The sequence below is a fragment of the Sturnira hondurensis genome, unplaced genomic scaffold (assembly GCF_014824575.4).
Source record: "Sturnira hondurensis isolate 20B ecotype Veracruz unplaced genomic scaffold, ASM1482457v3 Scaffold0017338, whole genome shotgun sequence".
Classification (NCBI taxonomy): domain Eukaryota; kingdom Metazoa; phylum Chordata; class Mammalia; order Chiroptera; family Phyllostomidae; genus Sturnira; species Sturnira hondurensis.
This window is the reverse complement of record NW_028089969.1, coordinates 738,114-756,565: the sequence shown is the minus strand read 5'-3', so window position 1 is coordinate 756,565 and position 18,452 is coordinate 738,114. Positions and strand designations below refer to the sequence as shown.

Sequence of the window (18,452 nt, the reverse complement as noted above, 5' to 3'; positions counted from 1 at the left end):
CATTCTGGCGCAGATAAACAAGGAGGAACAGTTAGGGAGCGAGACAGACCATGCAATACAGGATTCCAGCAACAGGAAAATAAAGTTTTAAAACCCCTGGCTGTTAAAACCTGTAGGGGTTGTGATGGTGGTGGGAGAAACTGCTAGTCTCACAGGAGAGTTTGTTGGAGGGGCCCACAGGGTCCTAGGAGGTTCATAAACCCACCCAGCCAGAAATCAGCAACAGAAGGTCCCAATTCCCTGTCCATAGCAGGGGAAGTGACTGAAAGTGGGACAAGGGCCAGGCAAGCTACATTATTCCCTTTCTGATCACTACCCACATACATTTGCCACAACTCAGCAAAGTAAGTTGCCCCACAGTGGTAAATACCTAAGGCTCCACCCCCTACAATGTAACAGGTGTGATGAGACAAAGAAATATGGCCAAATAAAAGAACAGATCAAAACTCCAGAAAAAGAGCTAATCAACAAGGAGATGGCCAACCCATCAGATGTAGAGTTCAAAACACTGGTAATCAGGATGCTCACAGGTATGATCATGTACAGACACAAAATAAAGGAAGAAGTAAAGGCTATACCATGTGAAATAAAGAAAACTATACAGGGAGCCAACAGTGAAAGGAAGGAAAACTGGATTAAAGTCAATGATTGGACCAGAAGGAAGAAATAAGCATGCAACTAGAACAGAATGAAGAAACAAGAATTTTTTAAAAAGAGAGAGAGAGAAGAGGCTGAGGAACCTCTGGGACAACTTTAAATGTTCCAACATCCAAACTGTAAGGGTGCCAGAAGGAGAAGAGGAAGAGCAAGAAACTGAAAACTTATTTGAAAACATAAGGAAGGAGAACTTCCCCAATCTGGCAAAGGAAATAGACTTCCAGGAAGTCTAGGAAGCTCAAAGTCCCAAAGAAGTTTGACCCAAGGAAGCACAACCAAGGGTACATCATAATTAAGTTACCCATGATTAAAGATAAGGAAAGAATCTTAAAAGTAGCAAGAGGAAAGGAGACAGTTACCTACAAAGGAGTTCTCATCAGCTGAATTCTCAAAAGAAACTTTACAAGCAAGAAGTGATTGGAAAGAAATATTCAAAGTCATGAAAGACAAGGACCTACATCCCAGATTACTCTATTCAGCAAAGCTATCATTTAGAATGGAAGGGCAAATCAGGTGCTTTCCAGATAAAGGTCAAGTTAAAGGAGTTCACCATCACCAAGCCCTTATTATATGAAATGTTAAAGGGACTTGGCTAAGAAAAAGAAGAAGATCAAAACTAGGAACAGTAAAATGACAGCAGACTCACAACTATCATAAGCTGAACCTAAAACAAAAACAAACAGCAAACAGCTGGAACAGGAACAGAATCACAGAAATGTAGATTATGTGGAAGATTATCAGCAGGGAGGGAGAAGAATAGGGGGAAAGGTACAAGGAATAAGAAGCATAATTGGTAGGTATAAAATAAACAGGAGAGCTTAAGAATGGGAAATGGAGAAGTCAAAGAACTTATATGATGACTTATGGACATGAACCTGAGGTGGTGAGGGGGGATGCTGGAGGGGAGTTGAGTACAGGGCAGAGGAAGATAAAGAAGAGAAAAATACAGGACAGCTGTAATAGCATAATCAATAAGATATACTTTAAAAAACACATTCATCCAGAAGGGTAGGAGGGGCAGAGACATGGAGATGTGGAATGGGTGGTCCCATACCCATATGTAATGAATAAAAGTTGGGAGGGATGTTGGGGGCAAGGGATCCCAGCCATACATCAGACCACTCAGCCCAGATTTCCTGTACCAGGAACATAAGTCCCCATAACTTCTGGCTGTAAAAATCAGTGGGGGTTGAGGCAGTGGAAGAAACTTCATTAGTCTTAGCAGTCACCTTTAAAGGGCCCACAAGGGACTGAGGACTTTTACAGACTCACTCCCTCTTATCTTCAGCACTGGGACAGAACCTGTAGGGTCATCAGTGGTATACAGGAAGAGATTGAAGTGTCTCTCATCAGAGCAAGTGCCAGAAGACCCTTTCCTCCCAGACAAAACTCCAGAAGCCAGGCAGCAGCATTTTCCCCTTTCTGAGCCCTCTCCAATGCAGGGCCACAAAGCAGTGACTCCATATTGGAGACTCCATCAATCTGGTTCACATGGGTTGCCCTGGGCTCTACCTCATACAACTTACCTGTGCACTTTTCTATAATAGGCTACACTACTAAAACAAGGAGTTAAAGCAGTTATACCTAATACATAGAAACAAACACAGAGAGGCTACCAAAATGAGGAGACAAAGAAGTATGCCCCAAATAAAAGTACAAAGCCAAATTCCAGAAAAAGAAGTAAACAAAATGGAGTTAAGCTATCTATCAGATGCAGGCTTCAAAACACTGGTTATTAGGATGCTCAAGGAATTCATTGGGTACTTCAACAGCATACAAAAGACCCAGGGAGAAGTGAACATTATACTAAGTGAAATAAAAAAAACACTTACAGGGAACCAACAGTGGAGGAAATGAAATCAAGAATCAAATCAATAATTTGGAACATAGGAAGAAAAAAACATTCAATCAGAATAGCAAGGAGAAAAAAAATTTAAAAAAACAAGATTGGTGAAAGGAGCCTCTGGCATAATTTCAAACATACCAACATTTGAATCATAGTGGTACTGGAAGGAGAAGAGAAAGAGCAAGAAATTTAAAAATTATTTGAAAAACAATACAGGAAGACTTACCCAATTTGGTGAAGAAAATAGACATTCAAGTCCAGGAAGCAAAGAGTGTTCCAAACAAGATGGACCCAAACAGGACAACACCAATACACATCATAATTAAAACACCAAAAGATAAAGGTAAAGAGAATCTTAAAAGCAACAAGAGAAAAGCAGAGAGTTACCTACAGGGGAGTTCCCATAAGACTGTCAGCTAATTTCTCAAAAGAAATTTTGTAATCTAGAAAGAAAAGGACTGTCAAAAATTATTCAAAGTTATGAAAAGCAATGACCTACATCCAAGATTACTCTGTTCAGCAAAGCTATCATTTAGAATTGAAGGGCAGATAAAATGCTTCATAGACAAGGTAAAGTTAAAGGAATTCATCATTACCACGCTCTTATTATATGAGATGTTAAAGGAACTCTTTTAAGAACAAAATAAAGACTATGAATGTAAAATGACAATAAATTTGCAGCTGTCAACAATTGAATCTAAAGAACAAGCTAAGCAAATAAACAGAACCGAAGCAGAATCATAGATATGGACTCCTTTGGAGGGTTATCATCTGGGGGGAGGAAAGGAGACAATGGGGGGAAGGTGCAGGGATTGAGAAGTACAAATAGGTAGGTACAGAATAGACAGGAGGATGTTAAGAACAGTATAGGAAATGGAGTTGCCAAAACACTTAAATGTATGACCCATGGACATGAACTAAGGGGGAGGGGATTGCCAGAGGAAGTGGGGGTACCAGATGAAGGGGGACAGAGGGGGAAAATTGGGACAAGAGTAATAGCCTAATCAATAAAATATATATATAAATAAGGTTAAAGACAAATATGTTGTCTTATAAGCTAATATTATTTGTCATTTTACAGTAATATTGATTATCAAGTTTTTGTATAGGAGACTACTCTGGTAGTGTTGCTGTAGGTGTATTTCATCGCTATTAAATTTTAAAATTTGTTTTTCTGAACATTAAAGAGAGATAAATAACTCAGGTGTTCAGAAGTTAGCAAATATCTAGTATAAACTTGAAGTAAAAATTTTATTGCCTTACTTAAAAAGGAGCATGACCACTGACAAGAGATGCACTGACTTTAAAGGGAGTTATATTGGCCTCAATCACCAACTTCTTTCTCATAAGACCATTAAAATGAATTGCCTAGAAAGATTAGAATGAAATGAGGAATAGCATGAAGAAGAATCAGAATTTCTTGAATGGCTGAATTGATACATCAGAATATTCCTCGTGGAATAAGGGGTAAATGGTAAACTCTCTGGGAATACATACAGTAATAGTTGTGCATTATTTAATAACAACCATGAGTTTAGTTTTTAAAAGTCATATTTAAAATTTTGCCAAACAATAATATACAAAGATCTGGCTACATAAAACAAATCTGTTTTAATCCTTTCATATATAGCAAAAGCTATGTGAGTGATCATCCCCTAATTTATCTATTTCAAGAATTCTAAATTTTGTATGTCAGGTTTTCTTAAAGCTTGAAGAAGTCACGAGAAGAGACAATATTTTTAAAAGATGAGATTTTACTTCAGCTGGATTTTAAAGGACAAGTAAGAAAAGTATAAAGTTGGCACAACAGCATTCCCAAGAGAGAAACCTAAGTATTTTAGGGATATATTAGAATGTCTTTAATGGCAGAATGTAAGAATTTATTTTTAAAAGGAGCATTTTAGAAGATGTTCTAAGCAGGGGTGTCCAACCTGCTGTCTGCAGGCTGCACGCAGCCCAGGATGGCTATGAATGTGGTGCAACTTAAAATCATAAGTTTATTTAAAACATGAGATTTTTTGTTTATGTTAATATTTGTGTATTAAATATGTGACCTATGACAACTCTTCTTCCATTGTGATCCAGAAACACCAAAAGTTTTGGACACTCCTGTATGAATATACCTTAATATTAAGTACTGAAAACCTTTTTGGAATAAGAAATGGTATACTTCCTTTTTAATCACAAATTATTTTTGAGGATGTATTTGAGAAAATTAATCAGTTATTTTATATACACAATTCTTGATTTTTAATATATTTAAGTAGCCATTTGAATCAGTTACTAATTTTTTAAAAAACTATATGTCACCCTGGATTGTGTAGCTCAGTGGATTGAGTGTGGGCCTGTGAAGCAAAGGGTCGCTGGTTCAATTCCCAGTCAGGGCACATGCCTGGGTTGTGGGCCAGGTCCCCCATCTGGGACACATGGGAGGCAACCACCCACTGATGTTTCTCTCCCACTCTTTCTCCTTCCCTTCCCCTCTCTCTAAAAATAAATAAATAAATATTTTTAAAAAACTGTATGTTAATTAAATATCATGTTGCTCTACTTTTCAATGAAGTAGAGACTATGATACTGTAGCTTATAAGCAGGAACACAAAAGGCCTAACATATAATAATATATATATTTAATATGTGTGAGAAGTACTGTATTTTTTGGACTATAAGACACACCACCCCCTCAATTTTGGGAGGAATATGGTTGTTAATGCTACTATTGAGTTCTGTTTATATTTACATTGGTGAAATAAATTATGTTATTTATACTTTTAAATATTTTACCACATTTTTTGCTTCAAAAAGTTTTCCTATTTTATTCTAAAACCTCGGTGCATCTTATGGTACAAAAAATATGGTACTTCATATATCATGTTATTCTCTTGAGGGGTGTACTTGCTATTTGTAGATAAAATCGATGTTAAATAATTTGTTTAAAGATAACAAAAATTGTCAATTTTGAGTTTTTTGTGTACAGAACACATTTTCTGTGTAGAGAACATCTCTGATCTTCTGAACAAATTGTGACATACCATTTTCTTTTATTGATGAGGAAGCCATAGTTCTGAAAGTTGAAGCAGCTTGCTGGATGTCAAATAGCTAGTAGGTGGTTATATCAATTTACTGTGGTCACTGTAATGCTTTATAACCAAACACTACAAAATCACTGCGGCATTAGGCAATAACATATATTTAACTCATGAGTTTGCAGAGCAGTGGAATTGTACTAACTCCACTCTATGTATGTCTCACTCTTCTAGGTGGGTGTGTCAGTGGGCATCATGCCAATCCAGACATGATGACAACCTATTGTGCATTTGATTTTGAAGTCTTTGGTCATGTCATATCATTATTATTCCACTGTCCACACAAATCATATAGCCAAGCCCAAAGTCACAGTGTGAGAAATACAGTCTTCCTTTTTAGTGAGGAAAGCTACATAACAGTATACACACAAGGGGGTCTGAAGAACCGAGGCCATTAATGCCTACCACAGTGGATTACTGAGGATTTATACGCAGGTGTTTCACCAGTCACAGGTTGTGGATTCCCTACCGGCTTTAGACCCACTTGGTAGTATCCTAAAATTTAATTTTTTAATTGTTTTTGTTTGTTTTTTCTCAGTGTTTTATAATCCAAGCTCTTAATTTTTTTCTGTATGACTCTAGGTACTTATAGGAAACTACTAAATTCATTCATTTATGTCTCTTCACCATTGGTACTTTCAGGCTCGATTCTGGGTACAGGTGATGAGGGATTTGCGGAATGGAGTAAAACTTAAAAAGGTCCAAGAACGGCAGTACAACCCTTTGCCCATTGAATATCAGCTCACTCCTTATGAAATGTTGATGGATGACATTCGATCCAAAAGATACACTTTGCGAAAAGTGATGGTAAGTAACAAAGTGTTAATGGATTCAAGTGCTTATTCCTTAGTAACCTTATTTGTTGAAAATGTGATCAGAAAGGAGAGGAGAGGGGAGGGAATAAAGGGGGAAAGGGGTGAAGGGTTTACAGGAACAATTATAAAGCACATATGGACAACAACAAGGGGGGTAGAAATGGGGGGAGTGAGGCGGAGAGGGCTGGGGTGGTGAGGAGGGGTGGGGGGAAGGGCAGAAAACTGTACTTGAAAAACAATTTTTAGAAACTTATAAAAAATAAAGAAAAAAGGAATAGGAAAAAAGAAAATGTTCTTTTCAGTATTATACTTTAAAATTGTTTTTTCTTATCAAAGTAATACATGGTTGTTTTGGAAAGTGCAGAAACTCAAAGGAGAATGTTACAAACATGTGATTCCACAAGGCAGAGAGAAATTTTACTAACATGCTTGTGTATAACCTTCAGTTTTTTTCTATAAATTTTATTTGGACAATATAGATTAATATTGGAGACTTTGTTTTATAACCTGTTATTTTCACTTAACATATTATGAACATTTTCTCTTGTCATTATATAGTCAAAATCATAATTTCTAAATGACTTTATCTTTTTTAGCTTATGGCTGATCCAGATTGATTAGTTCATTAAACTAATCAATTTGTGTTCAGTTATCAGCATCCTATTTTTTGTAACCTTGTATGTAAATCTTGTTGAGTAGCTACAATTAAATCCTTGAATTAAGTTCTTAGAAGTGGAATCCTGATTAGCTCTATGTTTGAAATGGGTCCTGAATCTGACAACTTCTTACTCCCCCTGCCATCTGAAGATGCCCTGTATTCCAAACCACCACCATACCATCATCTCTCATTCAGACTATTACAACTGCCTCCAAGTGTTTTCCTGCTTTCACTTTTGCCTCTTTTCAGTCCGATTTTCCCCCAAAACAGCTAGAGTAAAACCTCCTAAAAGTAAAATGTGATATTATTGCCCTGCTCAGAACCTTTCACTGTTCCTCGTCAAACAGAATAAACTCCATGTCCTTATCTTGGCCTTCAAGCCCCACAGAGCCTGGTTCAGTGTACCTCTCACACCTCACCTTCCACCACCCTTCCTGGTTGGTTTCCCTTCTTTAGCCACCCTGGTCACTGCCACTGTCGTAAAAGTGCTTCACATGCTCCTGCAGCAAAACCTTTGCTGTTCTCACTGCTGGAGCTCTTTTCCACACACTTCTTCATTCTTTGCCTTGTCACTTTTCAGGTTTCTGCTTAAATGTCCCCCTATTAGAAAAGTCATTTCCCATATATTTGGAAAGCTCACATTGCCAAGTATTATCAGATTTACTGTCTGTCTCCCTTATAAGTATAGAAAAGTTAGTTTTTTCACTCATATCCCCTGTGACTAGAGCATGTACCTAATACATTGCCAGAGAGTTGCTGAATGAATGAATTAATAAATTATATCTACATTTTTGAGAAAATTTAATGAGTTATTTTATGTGAAAGATTCTTATGAAAGATCATTTTGTTTTACAATAAAGAGATTTAAGGAGCTATTTGTTAGTTGATTTTAATATGCTATAATATTTAAGCTAAATATCATGTTGATTTACTTTTCAGTAAATCTATTTACTTTACAGATAAGGAAACTGAAGTTTAGAGATGCTCAGTAACTTCCCAAGTTCAGACAGCTAGTTACAAGGCAGAACCCAATTTTCAGTCTCATTATGCCTGGCCCTAGAACCTGTGTTGTGTGCTACACACATACTGCAAAATTGCCTTCAAGATATACTGTGACAATTATTATTTACAACATAGTAGTTCAGCCCATTTTTTTCACGTCTTCCCCAAAGTAGGTACCTTTTGGGTTTGACCAGTTAGAGTGAGACAAAATGCTCTTTCATTTTTTAAATCTGTATTTCTTTCATTGTTAAGTGCATTTAAACACTTAAAATGATATACCAGATGTTTACACATCTTTCTTTAACTTTAAATATTTTTTATTTTTTAACTAAAATTGACAATACAGTGTTGTATTAGTTTCAGGTGTACAGCCAGTGATTAGATATTATATAACTTATTAATTGATCACCTGATAAACCTAGCACCCGTTTGACACCATACATGGTTATTTCCATATTATTGACTATATTCTCTATGTGGTACTCTGCATGCCGGTGACTGTTCTGTAACTACCAGTTTGTGTTTCTTAATCTCTTCACTTTTTCACCTGTCCCCCTAGGCCCCCATCCCATCTTGTAGGCATCAAACTATTCTCCTTATCTATGAGCCTGTTTCTGTTCTCTTGTTCATTTATTTTGTTTCTTAGGTCTATTTTGTCTGCAGTAAGTATTGCTACCCCAGCTTTTAGTTTGTTTTCATTGTCATGAAATACCTTTTTCCATCTCTTTACTTTCAATCTGAGTATGTCTTATATTCAAGTGAGTCTCTTATAGACAGCATATGTAAGAGTCTTATTTTTTATCCATTGAGCCATTATATGTCTTTTGATTGAAGCACATAATTCATTTACATTTAAAGTAATCATTGCTCTTGGTGGGTGGCTCAGTTGGTTGGAGTATTGCCTTGTACATCAGAAAGGTTGCAGGTTCTGTTCCCAGTCAAGCACATACTTAAGTTTCTGGCCTGCATACCTAAGTTTCAGGGTGGGTGCCTTGACTGGGAATCAAACTGGCAACCCTTTGGCTTTCAGGCTAGCACTCAATCCACTGAGCCACACCAGCCAGGGCTGTACTTAATGTTTTTAAGGAAAGAATACATTTCCTGACTATAAAAGTAGTTGTCACAATTTTTAAAACTTTGATGTAAAAGTTTGGTACATAAAAGTATAAAGGAGAAATCTTCAGTAATCACAACACTTAGGGGCTAACAGTAGTCATCTCTTTTTCTATAAATATACACAGTTTTCTTTTCCATCCTTTTTCCTTGCCTATTTTATCCAGTTACTTGTCAGGTACCTTTTGTATCCCCTTCCTGCCTGTATTTCAGTCTCCTTCCAAACATTTCAGTACTTTATAGTGCTACTATATTAATCCTTCTGAGGCCCAGGCTTTACACTATTGTCCTGTTTCTTGGAAATTGTCCTTGTGTGTATGTGTGTGTGTAGTTCTATGAAATTTTTATCATGTTAGGTTCATGTAACTACCATCACAAGATAATGTAACTGTTCCATAGCCACAAGTCTCCTGTGTGCAGTCCTTTCTAACTGCATCCTTTCCTCTTCTCTCCTTTCCCTAACCACTGATGTTATCCAGCTACTTAATTTTGATATGTAAATAAATTTATAGAAATGGAATTATACAGAATATACTTTTTTGAGATTGGTGTTTTTTACTTAGTGCTCGTTCCTTGAGATCCATCACAGTTGTATCAATCATTCATTCTTCTTTGTTGCTAAGTAATATTCTTAATGGATATACCCTAGTTTGTTTAACCATTCACTTACTAAAGGGCATATAGGCTGTTTCTAGTTTGAGGCTATTACAAGTAAAACTGTTAGAACATTTGTATAAGGTCTTTTTTTAAATAGACCTAAGTTTTGCTTTTTCTGGGATAAATGTCAGTGGTGTACGTATGTAGTAAAACTGCGAAACAGTTTTCTGGAGTGGCTGTATCTCCATTCAGTTTACAAAGATTTATTTTAATTTTATGTACAAAGATTTCTTAAATGAGGTTTTGTTCCAAGTATTGGTGATATAAAGATGATGTGTGGTCCTATTCTCACAGTCTAGTTAGGGAGACCAAAAATGATAGATGAAAGGATGGGTGTAAAATAATGTAAGGGAAGCCAACTTTCTTTGAATATGTTAAGGGATGCTCCAATGAAAAATTATTTTGCAGTTGGAATTTGAAGAATGAATAAGATTTGACCAAATATTAAATAATTCAAAAGGTCATGCATTCATACAAGTAAAAATGATGGACACTGAAAAATATCTTTATTTGATATTGGTATATACCAGAATCTCACTAACAGAACTTTAAACCAATGAGATATCTATATGTGGATATTCATCACAATACTGATTAAAGAATTAAAACTAGAAGCAATCTAAATGTCTCTTAATAGAGACTTGTGTAAATAAGTCACAGTTAATGTATGCAAGGAAACATTGTACAACCATTTAAGAGAGAGAGAGACCATCTGTATTCATTCTTCACAGGAAATTATAGAATGAAAGGGGCTACAAAACAGTACCTACAATATGATTCCAGTGATCTGTTTATCTATAAATAAGGAGGAGTGTGGAAGGAGAATTTCATCAAGATGTTGAATGGTCCATGTGGAAGACTTTTGGAAACTTTTGCTTTTATTTATGCTTTAAAATTTTTTCCTACACTGAGCATGTAAACAGAAAAAAATACAAATACATTTTGTGGAAAATATATGCAAAAGCAGGTGTACTGCATCTGGGTACAATTACCCATATATACAGAATCTATATACCAGGTATATAGATTCTGTTTATTTGATATTAGGATATACCAGATGATGAGCAAAAGGCAGCCATGTTTTTCTTGAGGAGAGGGCTGGACTTTTTGCATAGAACCTCTAGAAATTGAGTATGGTGCATCTGTCTGCTCAGTGTCTGGAAGTGTTCTGCACATGCTCCATGGAATGTGATGTATGACTGCTGACTCCACTCCTTTCAAAGCCATCTGCCCTCATCACAGCAGAGCATTGGTTACTGCTATGGAAACAGAGCAGAGCTTATAGCTTAGCAGACAAATTAAATTCCATAAAAACACCAAGAAAAGTATCTTAGGGCCATTGGCACCTCACAAAGGTAGATTTCCAATTTACGGTCAGTAACAAGGAGCATTCTGTGATGTTATTGGCAGAAGGTGAAATGGTTGGAACAGTAAGGGTATGCATTTAGAGTGATGAGGCCATCAGTAAGTTTATATACTTCAACCCATCAGCAATAACTAACATGGTAATTGTACAAATTAGTCTATGTACACTATCATGCCATCTGCAAACAATGACAGTTTTACTTCCTTCTTTCCAATTTGGATGCCTTTTATTTATTCTTCTTGTCTGATCACTATGGCTAGGATTTCAAATACTATATTGAATAGAATTTGTGAAAGCAGGTACTCTTGTCTTGTTTGTGATCTTAAGGGGAATGCTTTTAGTTTTTGCCCAGTGAGTACGATGAAGGCTATAGGTTTTTCATGTATGGCCTTTATTATGTGGATGGATGCTCCCTCTACTCCCACTTTGCTGAGTGTTTTTATCATAAATGGGTGCTGTACCTTATCAAATGCTTTTTCTGAATCTATTGATATGATCATGTGATTGTTGTCTCTCCTTTTGTTTATGTGATATATTGCATTTATTGATTTGTAAATGCTGTACCGTCCTTTCATCCCTGGAACGAATCCTACTTGACTATGATATATGATGTTTTTAATGTATTGTTCAATGCAGTTTGCCAAAATATTTTTGAGGATTTTAACGTCAATGTTCATCAGAGGTATTTACCTGTAGTTTTCTTTCTCTGTTGTGTCTTTATCTGGGTTTGGAATTAGGATAATGCTGGCCTCATAAAAAGAGTTTGGGAGGCTTCCCTCTTCCTGGATTTTTTTGGAATAGTCTGAGAAGGTTAGGGGTTAGCTCTTCCTTAAAAGTTTTCTAAAATTCTCCTGTGAAACTGTACAGTTCAGGGCTTTTGTGTGACGAGACCTGTTTGATTACTGCTTCAAATTCACCAGCTGTTATCAGTCTTGTTTGGCTTTCTGATTCTTCTTGATTCAATTTTGGAAGATCATATTTTTCTATAAATTTTTCCATTTCACCCAGGTTTTCAAATATCCTGGCATATAATTGTTCATAGTGATATCATACAGCACTTTGTATTTCTGTATATCAGTTGTAATCTCTTTCATTTACAATTTTATTTATTTGGTTCTTCTCCCATTTTTCTTGATGAATCTGGTTAAAGGCTTGTCAATTGTGTCTATCTTTTCAAAGAACCAGCTACTGGATTGATTGATCCTCTGAATTGTTCTTTTAATCTTTATGTCTTTTAATTCTTTGCTGATTTTGATTATTTCCTTCCTTATACTCACTGTGGGCTTTGTTTCTTGTTCCTCCAGTTCTTGTACATGTGAGCTGAGGTTAGGTTGTTTATTTGAAATGTTTCTATCTTTTTTAGGTAGGCCTGTATTGCTATGAACTTCCCTCTCAGAACTGCCATCACTGTGTCCTATAAGTTGGGCTGTTGGGTGTTCATTTTCATTCGTTTTCAGAAACCTTTGATTTTTTTCTTGATCTCAGTATTAACCCATTCATTTTTTTATAGCATGCTATTCACTCTCCATGAGTATGAGTATTTTTTAATTTCTTTCTTGAGATTGGTGTCTAGTTTCAAGTTCTCGTGTTCCAAGAAAATGATTGATATGATTTCAATTTTCTTGAATTTGTTGAGACTTATTTGGTGTCCTGTCATGTGGTCTGTCTTTGAAAATATTCCATGTGCATTTGAAAAGAATGTATATTTTGCTTCTTTGGGATGAAGGAATATATATATATATACACACACACATATATACACACATATATATATGTATATATATAAAATCAGTCAAGTCCCTTTGATCTAATACATAGTTCAGTTCCACAGTGTCCTTGTGGATATTTTATGTGGAAGATCTACCCATTATTGACAGTGGGGTGTTAAAAATCTCCTACTGTAAGTGGGTTCCTGTGTATATCTGTCTTGAAGTCCTCCAAGATTTTCCTTGTATATTTGGGTGCTCCTATATTGGGTGCATATACATTTACAATATTTTTGTCTTCTTGATGGATTCTTTCATTGGGTATTATGAAGTGTCCTTCTGGGTCTCTTTTTATGGCTTTTGTTTTGAAGTCTCTTTTGTTGGACATAAATATTGCTACCTCAGCTTTTTTTCCTGTCTGTTTTCTTGGATATTTTTTCCCAACCATTCACTTTCAGTCTGTTTAGGCCTTTTGTTCTTAGGTGAGTATCTTGTAGGCAGATATGTGAGGGTCATGTTTTCTTATCCATTTAGTTCCCCCATATCTTTTGATTGGAGTATTTAATCCATTAACATTTTAGTTTATTATTGATAGGTACTTATTAGTTTTTATTTAGTCCATTTGTACTTTTGTTCCTTTCTCTCTCACAGTTTTTCTTCCTCTTTTTATAGCAGTCCCTTTAGCATCTCTTGCAGTGCTGGTTTGGTGGAGGGGTATTCTTTCAGCCTTCTTTTGTCTGGCAAGATACTTATTTTGCCTTCCATTTTAATTGAGTGCTTTGCTGGGTAGAGTAGTCTTGGTTGCAGGCCTTTGCTTTTCATTTCTTAGACTATTTCTTGCCATTCCCTTCTGGCTTGTAATGTTTCTGTTGAGAAGTTAGCTGCTAGCCTTATTGGAGTTCACTTGTATATCACTTCTTGTTTCTTTTACTCCTTGCTGCTTTTAATATTCTCTATTTGTCTTTGAATTTTGCCATTTTAATTATGATGTGTCTTGGAGTAGGCCTCTTTGGGTTCCTCTTAATTGGGACCCTCTATGCTTCCTGGACTTCTGTGGCTTTTTCTATCATCTAATTAGGGAAGTCTTCTATCATTACTTTTTCAAACAAGTTTTCTACTTCTTGGTCCTTTTTTTCTCCTCATATTCCTATTATATGGATATTACTTATCATGTTGTTCAGCTGTTCCCTTAAGACCTCTTCATTCTCTTTAAGTCTTTTTTCCTTTTCTTGCTTTTTCTGGATGTTTTTTCTACCTTGTTCTACATATTGCTGATCTGATCCTCTACTTCATCTAGCATGCTTTTGATTCCTTCTACTGTGTTCTTCCATTCAGAAATTGTATTCTTCATTTCCTCTTGGCTCTTGTTCATAGTTTCTATGTCCTTTTTCATGCTGATATGGTTTGCAGTAAGTTCCTTCTAGTTTCCCTGTCGATTTTGGTAATTCTGAGTGAGTTCATTGAGATTCCTCTTAACCATTGCTTTGACCTCACTATATGATAGTTGATTGCCTCTATTTCACTTAGCACTCTTTCTGAGGATTCTTCCTTTTCTTTCAATTAGGGGTTGTTTCTTCATCTTTCCATTATTTATGAGACTTTTCTTCTTTGCCTCTGCTTATTAAATTATTCTGTTTTGACATCCTGAGTTTGTGGTGTAAATTTCTATGGTAGGAGGCTTATGAGATTTTGTGGTGCAGTCTTCTTGATCACCTGAAGTAGATGCTTATGGGATGCCCTTTATTCCCTTTATGTTGGGTCTCTGGATGTAATTGAGTTTTGATTGTTGTTGGGTCTTTCTTTGGTGAATCCCTCCCTTTAACTGGTTGGCTGAGGGTCACTCCACCCACCACTTTCTGCATGCTGTTGTGCAGGTGCTGCCAGAACAAAACCACAAAGCCCCAGCAATAACCCCGCACCTGGAAAAATTACTCCCCCTCTGCAATCTCACTATCACTATCAAATCAACCAGTATTAGTCAGAGTATAAAGAGATTAAAACTATTATAAGAGAGTGGATATAAGATCCACTCTCTACTGAAAGAATTGCCCTACTGAAAGAAAAATGGTTTTGAGAAGGTAGAGGGAGGAGTACTAATAAGTTTTGAGTTGGGATTTGGAGCAATTCAAAGAAAGTAACGTTTACATCATGAATAAGAAATGGAATGAGGAAGGTGGAATGGAGTAAGAGAAGGGAAGCATATAGAAATTAAAATGATAAAAAATAGAGAGAACGAAAAAGGAAAGAAAAATAGTAATTAATAAAAAATATGGAAGCCAAATTTCAAAGATCTACTAGTCTTATCAACAACAAACTAACTAAAATTAATATAGGTGGTATGGAAACAAGGGAGGGGGAAGAAAAAAAGAAAAGCTTAAGAGATGTCTAGAGAAATGGAAGGTGATTTTGAAATGATAGAGGTAGAGGGAGTACTAAGAGTGAGGACCAAAAACTAGGCTGAGACAGGGAAAAATTAAAATTTAGGATGTAAGGAAAAATAAGGAAAGAGGAGAATAAAGAAAAATGAAAGGGCAGGATGAAAGAGAAGTAGAAGAAAGACAAAAAACAGGCTAAGATGGCAAAATTAAAAATTTGAGGTCATAAAAAGTAGGAAAGGGGCCTGTAAAATCTGATATTTGATATACAGAATTTGTGAAGCTCTATAGATAAAATTGAAAAAACACAACAACAACTACACTACCCACAGCCAACTAGCAGGCTCGCTAAAGGTGGAGTGAGAACACAGGTATTTTAAGAGCAGGGAAAAAAAGATGTGAGATAACCAATGACAAGAAAATTGGTTTTGTGTGTCTGGGTTGGGGAGAAATAGCAAGAGTGCAGAATGGAAACAAGTTGTAGCAAGAGGGATAACAAAATTTGAAATCAAAATAGGACAAGGAAAGAGGAAGGTAAAATGGGGTAAGAGAAGGGAGGGGTAAAATATGTGAATTGAAATACACTATAGTATAAAATCAACTAACTTACTATGTACAAACTTGCTAGACAAGAAATGAATGTTAAAAGGCTATGCAAGAAAGAAGATATCACAAATCATGGAGGAGACCACAGTAGATTTCGTCTTGGTAGCTTCTTGTATTTACCACTGTTTTTTTTTTTTTTCTTTCTGGATCTGCTTCTGGTGATGTTAGATGTTGACCCCATCTGACCTTAGGCAGCCTGTTTCAGACTTCCAGGGATCTACTGCCCATGGCTGTTTCCTTCAGTTGTTTATCTAGTCACTCTACACTCAGCAGTCAGGTTTAATTGCTGTAGGACAAGGCCAAATCCCTCCTGGGGTGGAGGCTACTGTTTCCCCCCAGGCTGCTGCTGCTTGGAGGGGAGTGGTCTGCCTGAGCAGGATGGCTGCTTCTGTATGGGGGTTGGCTCAGCACCGGATCCTGGCGGTCACTTTCTCAGTTCTCTCCCCCAAGCCTGCATCCCCAGTCTCTCCTCAAGCACCTCTAGTCACTCTGCCCCCTTTTTGCCTGCCAGGGATGTACTATTTGTAGCTATCTCTTTCAGTTGTTAATCTAGTCACTCTACTCAACAGTCAGGCGTAAGCACCACAGGGCCAGGTCAGAGGCCCTCCTGGGGGCAGGGTTATTGTTTCCCCTCAAGCTACCGCTGCTTAGAGGGGAGCAGTCTGCCTGAGCAGTATGGCTGCTGCTGTATTGGGGGTGACTTAGCACTGGGATCCCAGTATCCACTCCGTCAGTTCTCTCCCCAAAGCTTCCATCCTCAGTCTCTCCTCAGGCATCACCAGCCCACTCTTCCCCTGCCTTTGCCAGAGACCAAGGTAAGTGGCTGCAAATGAAAATTTGTGTGTTGCCCCTTTAAACGGCTCTTGGGTCTCCACCATCTGTCTCTGCATCCCTGCCATTTTTCGCTGCTGGTTGTTACCTGTGTACTTTTGGGGCTGTGGTGCTCTAGGCTAGGAATCCTATATTAGGCTTTGACCCCATTCTTCACAAGGAGATCCAACCAGGTGCTTAATGATCACTTTGGCACTGCCGCCTATGGGTGCCCAGCCAGCCTTCTCTAGTCTGTACCACACTTCTTATCAGATAGGTTGTGCGAAACTGATTCTTCTGTCTGTCCAAAGTTACATGGCTTCTCTCTGGCTATTGCCCAGTTGTCTGTTATAGGTGGTTTCACAACAGTTGAGTTGTAATTGCAGATTGGCCCTGGGAGGAGGTCAGTGTGACTTTCATTCACTCCTCCACCATCTTCCTGCAGCCCAGAGTCTATATATGTGTTTTTGTATATATGTGTATATATCTCCCTAAATATGTAAATATGTGCACAGTAAATCTATTATATACACTGTTTTATATGTTTTTTCATTACTTTATGTATCTTGGTAATCATTATGTTTTCAGCATATGAAAAGCTTGCCCATTTTTACAGCTTTGTTATTATATTCCATTGTACAGTATTTTTAGTGGTTCCAAATAGTCTATTGAGAGGACAAACCATAATTTATTTAATTAATCTACTATTGTTGAGTTTTACCATTTTTTTAGTAGTATGTAAAATGACGAATTGATTTTTCTTAGGATAAATTCTATCCATGTAATTCCTGTGCCAGTTAACATGCATGTCTTTAAGGCTTTTGAAAAATACTGTCAAATATAAAAATTAGATATATATCTTAAGGTCTGATACTAAAATTATAGCTTCACATACTTCTGAAGAAAACTATTTTACATTTTCTTAAAAGTTTGTTTTTCAGGCTCAGGGAGTATGTGGCGGGCCACATGTTTTATGAAACTGTATGTTATGCAACTCAGTTAATCAGAAAATAGCAAATCTTATGTTGAATTTCTGCTTTAAACAAATATTAATACACAAACATAATTGAATTTTAAGTATCTTTTGCATTTCTAAAACTTTGGTAAAGGGAAGACTATAGGGCAATTGATTGAGTAAGGTAACAACAAAAACAATTTTTTATTTGGATTTACTATGTGTTAAAGTACATGCCTTTATATTGTTATTGTGGATACTAAAGTGACAAGGATTTGGAACAAAAGTTGAATAGTGAAAGTAGGACTTAAATGTAATTAAGAAATTACATTTAGTCCTATTTGAGAGATCCCTCAAGTCTAAGGAAATAAATTTTAGTTGTATTGTATATAAATTTGAACATGTTACATGTGATTTCCTTTGACACAGTGTATTTTTAACTCTTTTTATTTAACCTTCTCATTGACTGGCTTCTCTGCCTTGGGAGGGGAGGGAGCTACAAAGTTATAGCTGCTGACCCAGCTCTCCTCCAAAGCTCCTGGGGCAACTGAGTCCCAAGCACCAGGCTCCAGGCCACGGACCACAGCAACTGTGATCCCTGCATGGGTCCCAGGGACCTTACTGTCCCTACACAATCTCCTTACCATCTGTATTTCTTTTTTTTTTTTTATTTAGATGTATTTAATTATTGCTCAAGTACAGTTTTCTGTCTTATATTCCCAACCCTGCCCACCACTCCCCCAGTGCTCCCCACCTCCCTCCCATTTCCACACACCACCTTAGTTATTGTCCATGTGTCC

At 36.8% G+C, this 18,452-nt stretch overlaps 1 protein-coding gene across 5 annotated transcripts in view; it reads left to right on the top strand.

The window, feature by feature from the left end:
- SPIRE1 (spire type actin nucleation factor 1) overlaps positions 1-18,452 on the top strand; it is a 300,883-nt gene that overhangs the window by 209,493 nt on the left and 72,938 nt on the right. For all 5 annotated transcript variants that reach the window (XM_037067604.1, XM_037067603.1, XM_037067602.1 and 2 more), the window contains exon 6: positions 6,232-6,396. In XM_037067604.1, the coding sequence (XP_036923499.1) occupies positions 6,232-6,396 (165 nt within the window). The remainder of the gene's footprint in view (positions 1-6,231; positions 6,397-18,452) is intronic.